Source organism: Microtus ochrogaster, unplaced genomic scaffold, assembly GCF_000317375.1.
Source record: "Microtus ochrogaster isolate Prairie Vole_2 unplaced genomic scaffold, MicOch1.0 UNK16, whole genome shotgun sequence".
Taxonomy (NCBI): Eukaryota; Metazoa; Chordata; class Mammalia; order Rodentia; family Cricetidae; genus Microtus; species Microtus ochrogaster.
In genome coordinates, this window is record NW_004949114.1 from 2,430,933 (window position 1) to 2,442,955 (window position 12,023).

General features: G+C 51.2%; 1 protein-coding gene across 1 annotated transcript in view; it reads right to left on the reverse strand.

Annotated features, from left to right (window-relative positions):
- Positions 1-12,023, reverse strand: part of Mad1l1 (mitotic arrest deficient 1 like 1) — a 257,163-nt gene that overhangs the window by 105,068 nt on the left and 140,072 nt on the right. Inside the window, exon 6 of the mRNA XM_013353749.2 lies at positions 8,382-8,470. Coding sequence (XP_013209203.2) covers positions 8,382-8,470 — 89 coding nt within the window. The remainder of the gene's footprint in view (positions 1-8,381; positions 8,471-12,023) is intronic.

The window sequence follows — 12,023 nt, forward strand, 5'->3', positions numbered from 1 at the left end:
CGCACACACACACAAATCAAAGTAATAAAGTAATTTCTTTTAATTGGGACAATGCCTGCTCCAACTGCTTCCATCTGACCAAACTGCCAAAGCAATTAGACAAGACAATGAAATACAGGCTTCCACGTTGTAAAGGCAGTAAATGGCTCTGTTCACAGATGCCTGTTGATACACAAGCCCAAGCCCTGCAAAGCAGCACTGTAAAAATCAACATGTGAGCACTCTGTTGCACACTCCGTCTGCTGTAGCATCGGAGAACAAAACATTTGTAAATAAATTTACACAAGGCAGAGTGAGATGATCCCATAAATTCCCTAAGACCTGCAGAGCATTGCCTCCCCCCCCCCCACGCACACATACAAGGAAAAGAAAAAAGAAAGAAAGAAAAGCCATGTGTATATATAGACACTTGGGGCTGGAGAGAGGGCTCAGCAGTTACAAACACTTGCTGCTCTTACAGAGGAACCAAGTGCAGTTACCAGTATCCACACAGGTTGACTAACAGCTGTCTGTAACTGTAGCGTCAGGGGATCTCATGCCCACTTCTGACTCCACAGGTACCTGCACTCACATGCACATACTCATGCAAACACACACACATACACATAATTACAAAATAAGAAAATGTTTATCCTTGTAGATACATAGACACTTATGTTCAGGGACAGGAAAGCTTAATGGGGTAAAACAGATAGGAAAAGAACAGCCAGCTGGGAAGATGTCCCTCCTGTCTCCAGACTCATAGCCATGGAAGGCAAAATCTAGCATGTTTGGTGAGTTCCAGGTAGGATTCAAAACACCAAGGTGAATAGCTTCTGAAGAATAACAACTGAGATCGTCCTCTAGCTGCTACACAGACATGCAGACACATCTGCCTGTGTACCCACAGCCTCCCCTCACACACATACAAGTGCACAGCACATGCAGGAGTCACACACACACACAGATGAGGGAGCAGAGCAGGCTCTGGGTTCCATCTCCATAATTACAAAATTAATAGAAGATAGAAGAAGACCCAAGGATACACAGGAAGCCCACACAAACACACATGAAGAGAAGTAAATTGACATGCTTCTCTTTTTTGTTGTTCCTTTAGTTCTTTTTTTTTTTTGTTTGTATGTGTACTTCACTAAAACAAAAAACAAAAACATATGAGCTGGGCATGGCGGCACATACATGCCTTTCATCCCAGCACATAGGAGGCTGAGGTAAAAGAGTAAGTTCAAGGCTAGTCTGAGCTATACAGTAAAACTTCATCTTAGAAAAGAATCAGGAACAACAACAAAACCCCATATCCAAACAAGCAGAGACTGCTAAAGATGGCGGTGTGAACACGGCACTTAGGAGCAGGCTCTCAGAATGTCACTTTAGTCGAGAATAAAGGCAGGCTTGCTTCTCTGAAGCCTGACGACAGAAAATAAAAGGGACAGCATCAAAAACACCCTTAGAAGTCAGAAGCTGATGGATGGGGAGGGGCAGTGACCCCCACAGCTGCATCCTCGACTATGACTGACCCCACAGGAGCTCCTACAGTACAGAGCCCTGCCAGGGGGTTCTAGAAGCAGGATGGGGGAGCGGGGAGGTTGAGCTGGGATGGGGTAGAAGGTCTTCCACAAACTTTTTGCACTTAAGGAAATGCAAGTCACAGCTTCTTCCTGTTCGGCTGGCTTTCTGAATGAATAGCAATAGCTTCAGCAACGACATGGTTCCAGCCGAGTTGCTTCTGTAGGCTCGCTGCATGTGTCACCTGCCACCATGACACAGCCCCACCCCAGCAGCACTAGGCTCCCTCAGGCTGTGCTTTGTAGATACTCCCTGTCTTCTAGGAGTCTGATGAGTCAGCCCGGTGCCCATTCAGCTTCGGCTGGTGAGCAGCAGGGTCTCCAAGGAACCAACCTTACAGGCCTGGAGCCATCTGTCTTGGAGTATTACAAATATGATTCCACATTTAAAGTGTTCGTCAACCTAATTCTACATCTTGGTTCAGGTGTTTCGTTTGTTCCTTTGGAGCAGGGTCTCATGTAGCTCAGGTTGGCCTTAGCACATTATAGAGCCCAGTATGACTCGGAACTCTGGGTCTCCTACCTCTACTTTCCCAGGCGGGGATTACAAGCAGAGCGGCACGCTGGGGCTAGGTTTTGGTTCTGTGGGGTGTGTGGACCTGTTAGTGGAAGCTGGAGTTCCTGTGATATCCTTCAGTGGCCACAGGCTCTCCATACAGCAGTGTCCCTGTGTCATTCCTGATACCGTTCATTTGTTTCTCCATGTACATGTCACTTTTGTTGGCAGTTTGTCAATTTTATGGATTTTTGCCCTAGAAAAACAGCCTTTTGCTTCAGCATTTTTCTCAATTGTGTTTCTTTTTTCAAGTTCATTACCTCCTTCTTCCTCCTCATCCTGGGCTCCTTTGCTCGCCATGTCCTCCTGGTGGCGGAGCCAGGGCCTCTGCTCTGTCAGCTGGAACACTGGGTGCTGCAGGTTCTCTTCTCTCCATGGCTCTGATCTGATGAGAGTGTTTTCATCAGTGTTCACTTGTTCCTCTCCCCCTCCAAACTTCCTGTCTGATCTGCAGGCAGTTCAGAAGCATGCTGGTAATTTCCACATGGATACAGCTTTTCCTCTTGCATTCTGTTACTGATGTCTATTTGAGTTGGCTGTGGTCAGATGACATACTTTCTATGCACACGCGCGTGTGGGAACATATATATGCCCACACGAATACCCATGCAATTCATGGTGTCCTGCTCTATCACTCTCCAGCTATTCTCTTGAGGCAGGGTCTCTCACTGAGCCCCAAGCTAGGCTGGTGGCCAGAAAGCCCCAGGAATCCTCTTGTCTTATGCCACTGGAGTTTCATGCAGGCACTGTGCAGTCATGCCTAAATATTTACGTGTTTGAACTCAGGTCCTTGTGTTCATAAAGCAAGAACTGTTACTCACTGAGCCACCTCTCTTATACCTGATTCCTCAGGATTTGTGAGGATTTGTTTTTTGACTAAAGATATGGCCAATAACGGGGACCTTCCCGGTACGTATGGGGACAAAGGACTCCACAAACATAGACTATGTCTGCTCATCCTAGCAACCACAGGGAGCAGTGCGTATCTGTCACCCAGTTGCAGCTAACCCAATGCCTGCATCTCTGAGCTCTGGTCTTCAGCACAGGCAGCAGCATGGGGTCGAAAGCAGAGGAAGGCTCTCCACACTCCGACACGGCACAGAAGCCCCAACACTGGTGGGTGTGAGCAAGGCTCCCCTGCAGGGTTCAGCTGACTCCAGCCCCCGTGGGCAGAGGCTGAAGCGACGCCCTCCCAGCAGAGCCCCAGGCTTGTGCTCACACAGCTGCTGCTTTGCTCTGGTGGGACAGAGAAGGTGTTGTTGATGGGCACATGACCCCTTCCTGGTACTGGCCAACTCAAGGGGCAGTCAGAGGCCACCTACGATTAGGCTGTCTCTTCCTCTCTGTGTGGTCCAGTTTTGGGGTGTTTCTGTCAGTGTCTACTGCTATCAGGCCACCTGCCTCCACCTCTGCCCCCTCAATCTGCCATGTATATACAGGTCTGCAGATACAGGAAGATGGCCCCAGAGGAGAAGGGCTGCCCAGTGACCGGAGCTGGATATTGAAGACCTCCTTAGTAACCAGCTCTCCCTCGCCCACCTGTTTCTTATCCCCATGCCACATCTGCTGGACTACAGGTTGGCCTCAGTCTCCTGAAAGGACTAGATCTCTGCACAGAGGACAGGCTGTCAGGTGAGGAAGGATGTTCCGTCACTGTCAGCAGAGAATGCTGTCCCACACTCAGCTCCCAGGAGCTATCAAGGCCACACCCTCAAGGTCTGAGCTTCCAAAGACATACTGGGCCACAAGAGGAGGTCAGCTGATGCCTGCCATGAACACCCGGGTGAAACAGTCCAGACAAACCCCGCTTGTGAAGACACAATGACAAATGACAAGCTGTCCACAAAAGGTCTCCTGCAACTTGCTGAGCCCTCTCCTGGAGAGGGTGACCCAGCCATGGAGTTCCTGCTTTCCCCGAGAAAGGCCAATAGGCACGGTAACCCTCAGGCCCCCTAGAGTCCAGGAATGCCTGCTCAGGCTGGGGCCCCACAGGCGGTGAACAGGGCCGGGAAAGGAGAGAGGCTGTGGAGTGTGACTAACAGGTTCTAGCCCAGACATGCAAGCCCACAGTCTACCCAGCTGCTAAACCCGCAGACATTTAGGATTTGTCAGAGCTCCTGTCTGACAGTGGAAAGTAACGAGCCCAGATTTGTTCCAGGCGAGAGGCCCTCAGCTGCCACCACTTAGCTTTGCACTGGTGCTCCTGGCTTCATGGAAGGGCCATGCAATGCCACAGGTGTGTGCAATTCGGATACAATACAAATAGCTGTGCAAATTTTGTGCCTATGTGGGCACGCCTGTGGAGGCCAGGGGTCAACAACAGGTGTCTAGTCTTCCCCTCTTTATCTTAACTTTTGAGATATGATCTCTCATTGAACCTGGAGCTCACCAGCTAGATGCGCTGACCAGTGAGTCCCGGGGCTGCTTCTGTCTCCTGTCTCTACCTTCCCAGGGACAGGATTACATAAGTCACAATACCTGACTTTAACAAACAAACAAACAAACAAACATGGGTCCTGGGGATCAAACTCAGTGCCTCATGCTGGTGTAGCAAGCTTTTTACTCATGGAACAATCTCTTCAGCCCTGGGCCCCTTATGTGTAGCCAATAGCTCCATGCAAATACACATGGCTATAGCCCATCCTCACAGTGTGCTGGGTAGCAGCAGCTACCCTGCCCTGTCTTCTGCATCTGCTAGCTGGTGTGTTTGCAGTGACTGTCTAGAGTGAAGGGCAGGCTGACCTGAGGCAGGGCTCTCATGTCAGCTGTCTTCCTCTGAGTCAACCACTTCAGAAGTGGCCCTCCTCAGGAGCTGCGTGAAGGACCAGTAGGAAAGGCTCTTCAGGATCAGGAGAGGGATCCAAAGAGAGGAGGACTCTTGTTCCAAGAGGGCAGCTTCAATAAGGGGCCCCCACCCTTGCCCAGCTGGAGGAAAGTGAAACTTCAGAATCCACATGGCCAGTGTCCCTTCCAAGGGGAAGTGGGGCAGCAACAGAAGTCTAAAGACTCGGCTCCTCAGTGGAAGTGGGCTGCCCCTCTGAGTACCCTCGAGCCAGAAGACAGCACAATGGGTCCCAGTGTGGTATCCCAGCAAAGCAAGATGCCATGCACAGAACATGCTCAAGATAACAGGACACTGACCCTACTGTGGCACTGTGGGAAACCGAGGCACAATGCTACAATGTCTGACAGAGCTGAAAGGCTAGAGAACAGGAAAAGTGGAACCAAGCATGCTAGTGCCAACAAAGGTCTGTGCAGGTATTTGTTTTTAGAATATTTATTTAGTCACCTTGATACAAGCTGGAGTCATCTGGGAGGAGGCAGTCTCAGTGGAGGAACTGCCTCCCTCCATCAAGCTGACCTGGGAGCAAGTCTGTGGAGCATTTTTCTGATTTGTGATTGACGTGGGCAGTGCTACCCCTGAGCAGGAAGTGCTGGAAGGTACAAGAGGAGCAAGCCATGAGGAAAAGTCAGTAAGCAGTGCTCGCCCACGGTCTCTGCTTCAGTTCCTGCTTGACTTACTGCCCTGGATTCCCTGTGATGGACTGTGATAGGACTGGGACACGTAGGCCAAATAAACTATCTCCTCCCAAAGCCATTTCTGTGGCCATGATGTTTATCACAGCAAAAGAAAGTTAAGTTATGACAAAGGATGAGAGATGGCAGAAGACCACCCCCACCAACAGCTATAGGGACTGAAGAGTAAGCAGCTGTCCTTTGGGACAGGACTCAGGAGACCTATGCCAGGCTCAAGGAGAGAAGTTAGGCAGGTAAGTTAAGACCTGCATGCTTGGTCCAGTCTGAGTCATTTGAGCTCACTGCACAGAAGCCCTGCTCATCTGGACTTCTTCACATGCATGCACCAAGCTCACAGGAGCCACCTGGACAGCCCCGGTTTCCCTCCGCTGGAAAGCAGAAGCACCAGCAGGGCCATGGGCTGCAGCCCCTGCAGATGCACCGACCTGGTTCTTAGCAGCTACGAAGGCACCTCACTCACAGCACTGTTCTCCTTAGGAGACATGTGGACAGGAGGCTTGGATCTCAGTGAGGACGATGTTAGCACCAAAGCCCCTTTTCAAAATTTAAAAATCATCAGACCTGCAGCGTACTTGACTCTCTTCCCCACAAACCTGATGCACTCTGGCCCACACCCCTACCAACCACACAAGAGGCTGTGGGGAGGACAGGCCTTCAGACAACACAGTGCCCATGGTATGAGGAGAATGGAGTTGCATTGGGGGCCATGCAGCTATCCAACACTGTAACTTTGACACTTGCCCACAACCAAATCCAAGTCCTCTGCCCACCAGCTGACACGGAGTTGTGTGGCCCTAAGGACCCCGTAGGGCAGTGACTGCAGACAAGCAGCTGCTTTACCTCATCTCCTCAGCCCTAGAGGTAGCACCTCTCACCAGCACCTCCCAGTCAGAGGCAAAAGAAAGCGGCCTCGACTCTGCTGTCCTCCGCTTCAGGTACCCAGGGTTTGCATGGAATATGCTTCCGGGTCCACTAGACCCACCCTCAACCAGCCGCCCGCGAGGGTCTTTATCACAGAATAGATGTTGTGAAGTATCAGTGGGAGTGCTCGCTGTGTCTGCCCAGGTGCAGCCTCTCCAGCTTGGCTGAGTCTCACAACAAATGCTTCCCAGCACTTGGCCTGGGCACGGCTGCCTGGCCTTGCCAAGTTCCTCTGCCTGGCCTAGGCAGCCAGCAATGCCTGATGCTACAAATCAGATCATGTCGTTTTTCTGCTTTAAAATGCCTAATGGCTCACCATCACTCACAGGACGAAGATCACGCTACTCGCCCGGGCCACACCAATTCTCCAGACACTCAGCCAGGGCACCAGCACTCTCCTCTTGCACCCAGATGCATGTCCCAGGAACCCTATCTCCAGACACCAGCTCTCACAGCACCACCCATAATTAAACAGCCACAAGTCCATGTGAATAATGTCCCCATTAAGCTATGAGCTGATGAAGATGGAATGTGTGGCTCTGCTGGTCAGTCAATTATCCACTCCGCTCTGCCCTGACAGTGCACAGCACATGCCACGCTGGGACAAATGCAAACAAACAGCTCTGTGCCTGGTATCCCCACAGAGCTATTTTCCAGGCCTGGGTCTTTATGAGAAATACTTTGGCAATGAGAGGAAACCTCTAGCCCATAAGAGTCTTTGGCACTATACAATGAGTGCTTCTGGAAAGGTGTCAAGAAGTAAGCCTTCCTTACTTTGACCTCAACAGCGCTGCAAAGTAGGGAGTCAGCCACCAATCATTACCCAAAGAGAGACAGAAGTCAGAAGAGTCTAACAGAGACAAGAACCCCATACAGTCTCTGGGACACCAAGAGACCAGCCTGAGAAGATTGCCTCCCCTCCCCCAAGCTCCATGCCAGCTCATCAAGACCCCAGTGTCTACAAGGTTTTCTTGTTCCCTAGGTCCCCATAGCAGCTCCTAAGCTGTCAAGTCCTGAATGGAAAGCAGGAGGAAGGCTTGCAGGGGGTGATCAACTCACTCTGCTGCCTCTGACAAAATGCCAGGACAGGGGTGACAGCCATCCCACAGTCGTTTCAGGCAGAAGCTAGAACAGCAGGCCAGGGAAGAAACTGATGGCAGTTCTGTTTGTGGTGACATGTGCCTGTAGTCCCCAGTGCTGGGGAGGCAAAGCCAGGAAGACCCTGGAGCTCACTGCCAGCCAGGTCAGCTGAACTGAAGAGCTCAGTTAGAGACTATCTCAAGAATTAAGGTGGAGGACATTTGCAGAAAACACCCCACCACGTGCACACACATACACACATGGCAAAAGCAATAAGTTGTCTCCAAACAGGCACCAGAGGTGCCCTGCAAAGAGTCACACCTGAGGTTTGAAGCTTGGCCAGGCTGTTCGTCTTTCTGTGAGGCAGTCTCTGAAAGATGCTTGCTTGCATCCTTCAATTTACTGCTGGCTGTGTGGCCCACCCCCCACCCATGCTAGGCCTGGTGCCTCATGTTGCTGGCAGCAAGGCACGTCCCAATGGACACCCTGACAGGAGCCTCTGCTCCTCTTGAGCGTGAAGAACCAAGGCTAGGAGGACAGCTGTTGGTGCTGACCTGAGATGTGATACTAGGAAGGCCTAGCCCAGTGGAAACAAGGGTCTCAGCAGACAACGTAACAGAAGCAAACAGCCTTGGGAAGGAGACAAAGCAAGGTGTCTGATGGGCTCTGCTCAAGCTCTAGGGAGTGACACATGGGCAGCCAGAGGCTGAGAGAGGAGGCCATACCTGAGTGCATCCACCTCCTCCTTGCAGAATGGGAAGCTGGTCTCAGTTGAGCTTGTCTGGGCCCTTAGCATCTTTAGCTCCATCTCCAGCTATAAGGAAACACAGGGTAAGTGGTCAGCCTGTACAGAGACCCACAGCCCAGGTCCCTGATCCATCCCCAAAGTCCTGAAGTCTGTATTTGAACAACCCTAAGGGAGATGTCTAGTGTGTGCTGGGGGCCTGGGAAAGATGGTTGTCTGGCCAGACACCCCATAGCCTAGACCCCTAGGCCACAAGGCATTCTGAGTCAGGTAAACACAGTTTTCACTTTCCCCATGCTCCTGATCCAAGATTAGGTGGGGAGACAGACATTCACGCACTGAGGAGAGCTACAGAACCTCAGAGACAGAGAGGGACAATGTGAGCAGAGATCACAGTCTAGAATTACCACTGCTGGGATGGAACGTCACAGCATTTTCTACAGGGTGATATGAACTGGCTGCCTGTCCTGGGCCATGGTCTGCAGGTTACTTTACACATCCGCTGGGAGGGGTGGGGTGCGGACAGGGAGCCAGACACATCCCAGGCACAGACAACACAGGCAAGCTCAATCAGCCAGGCTCAGGGGGAAAGCAGATGGCTGCTGAACCAGTGGCTTCCTGAGCAGCAGGAAAGTCACCGGGAGCTGACCTTTGCTCCCTGCGTGTCCTCAGCCCCATTCCTCCAAAGAGATGCACACAAGGCCTAAGGACACACTGGAACTTGACAGTTATCTAGGCAGCTGGCCAGTGAATTCCTTGGATTCACCTGTCTCCACCTCCCTAGTGCTGGGATTACAAGTCCACATTTTTGCATGAGTTCTGGGGACAGCACAACACTTTACCGGCTGAGCGATCTACCTTGTCCCAAGGATGGTGTCATCTTAACATGCTGCTGGTTTTTGTTCCTAACACGCTGACACTGTCATCGATGGTACAGTTCCTCCATGGTGAGGTGCAAGCCACACAGTGCTTACTTCCAGAGTCCCTCCCTTGCCTCCACACGCAAGCATGGCTTATGTGCTGTGGCAGGCCTCACGGTTTTAAGAATCTGATAGAATGGCCCCTGAGACTGGCTGTGCTGGAAGTACTTCCTGTTTCTTATTGATGGAGAAGGTAATAAGACTACACGGTGAATGATGCTACAGCAAGAGCTGCATGAATGCATGTGTGTGTGCTTGTGCATGCACATGCGTGGCTATGCACATGTAGCCTCAGTGTGGATGTGTAGTACAGAGGACAACTTGCAGGGATTTTTCTCTCATTCCACTGGAGTTCAAACTCAGGTCATAAGGTTTGTGCCGTGTCTTCACCTGCGGACCCATCCTGCTGGCCTCATAAAGAGCAAGTCCTCAGTTGTAAAGCTCTCTGGCTTTGGAGAGACTGGTCAGATACACAGGCATGCTCTGCGATCATGGAAACAGCTGTCTCTCTGTGTACTTCCATGCTCCCTACAGAGTGCAGTACAGATGTCCTTGTGTACCTTCAGTACTGGGAGGAGCATCTGCCCGCTTCCCGCAATGCTTTCTGGCTTGAATTCAGATGAGGCACGAATAGCTGATGCCTGCTCAGATGCTTACAAATGCCAAGTGGCCTTGGCAGCCACCTGTTCCAATTTCTTTGGTTCTGAGTGGAACTCATCAGAAAGTCTTTTCCTTTTAGTAGCAGAGTTTAGCCCATTCATATCCTGCTATCTGTCTGTACTGATGTCTATTGCATTGGGCTCCCGTGCTTTCTGCCTTCTGAGTGTGTTTCCTTTTGTGTGTCTTGCTATTCAGCATTTGTGCAGCTAAGTACTGTCTGCTTTACACTGCAACCATACCTTCCTGTGCTGGACTGTACCTAGGACAGGTCCCGTTGACTGTCTGACTAGTTAGGTATGCCACCCTCCTCACTTGGTAACTGTACACAGTTGGTGACAGATAATGCTACATTTTTACCTGCTGGGCCTAATGCCCAAATAAAGCCTTGTGACTTGGTGTGTCTGGTGGCTCAGCTCTGACACAGTACACTTAAGACTTCTTTCCCCAGAGTAGGCAGTTGCACTCATCCCTGGGGCCCTGGACAGATGAAGGTGACAGTGGGGCTCCCCCTTTCTATTCTGCTCACAGAGGTGACTCATGACATTTCTGCCTGTCCGTGGCCAGGCCTCCATCCCTTCCTCACACCACAGACCATCAGAAACCCACCATGAGCTTTTAAAAGCTCTATTGCTTACAGACAAGTAACCATGCAGGCTGCGGGCCGTCTTGGTCTTTTTATTTTTGTAACCCACACCTTATAACCAGTTACAAGCTCTCTCTATTGACAGCAGGAGCCTATCAGCCCTAATCCTCTGGTGGGTCCCAAGACACAGTTAAATATGCTTCCACGTCTTCATGGTGACTTTCCATCTGTCCCACAGCTTCCCTGGCAATGGCGGAGAAGCCCTTGCTTTATTCCCTCATCTCTGTTGCTTCTTTCTAAACACCTGCACCCTGCACTACCCGGCACTCACGGCACTGTGAGTGTGCATGTACTTCACATTCTAACTGCTCATAGGAGCTGCATCAGCACACCTGGCACTCAGGGATGCCGTGTCTACCCATATGACCTACATCTTCCACATGACAGACATGGCTCTCACAGCCGATGCTGTTCGGCCTCTGCCATGGCTCTCCCTCCCTGTGCTCTGTGATCTCCTGCCTCCCTCCTGGACAGCTGCATTTCCTCACTCAGCCCTGTCATTGCTGCTCTGGGCCTACACATATCCCAGGTTCTAAGTACAGTTAAATTCCACTTTCTGACAAACTGTGAGCTCAGGGTCAACTTCTTTGCCTACTGATGTCTCCATCCTGCTCCCCAGCCTCCTTCTTTTGATCTCCTATCAGAGCCAGCTCCATACCTGAGGTGACATGGAGGGGAGAACAGGCCTCTTACTTTGCTAGGAGTCAATCTCACAGCCTTGCTGCAGGTACAATTAGAACCACTGTTTCTCCATTGAGACCCAAGACTTAGTCTCACAGCAAGCGTGACCTGCATCTAGCCATAGGAACAGGGACCCTAGTGCCCACTGTAGTCCTGTGGACCAGGACAGCACCTAAATCCTGCTCTAAGGAGCTACGGTCTGCTGGGCCACTGCTGCAGCCTAAGGTCTAGTACTACCTGGCAGGAAGAGCCCCACCAACAAGCAGGTTACCTGATCCTCCCCTTCCCAGGGTCTCTTCCTGAAGCCTGTGCCCCACCATCCCCTGGCAAACAGCTTTAAGCAATCCACACAATGCTGGTCCTCCACCAGAGGCCATGTGCCTCCTGCTTGTGGTTTGGTTCTGCTCTACAGAAGTTTGCAGTTTTGTTTTGATTCCTGCCACTTCTGCATGGTCTGCAGGGAAGGAGTGGGAAGTACTGGCTCACATCACAACATTCAGAGCAAACATGGACCCTCTCATTTGCATCTGCAGCCTCAGGTTTATGCTCAACAACCCCCCACCCCCACGAACAATTCTCTTCCCCTACTGAATCTGCAGCAGGTTCCTAGCCACTATCTGGTGGCTGGTCCCCCACCTCACTGTTCAGCACTGGCTTCCGCTGTGGCCACTCTTCTGACCCACAGCATAGGCCAATGATTGGAGCATAAGCCCACGGT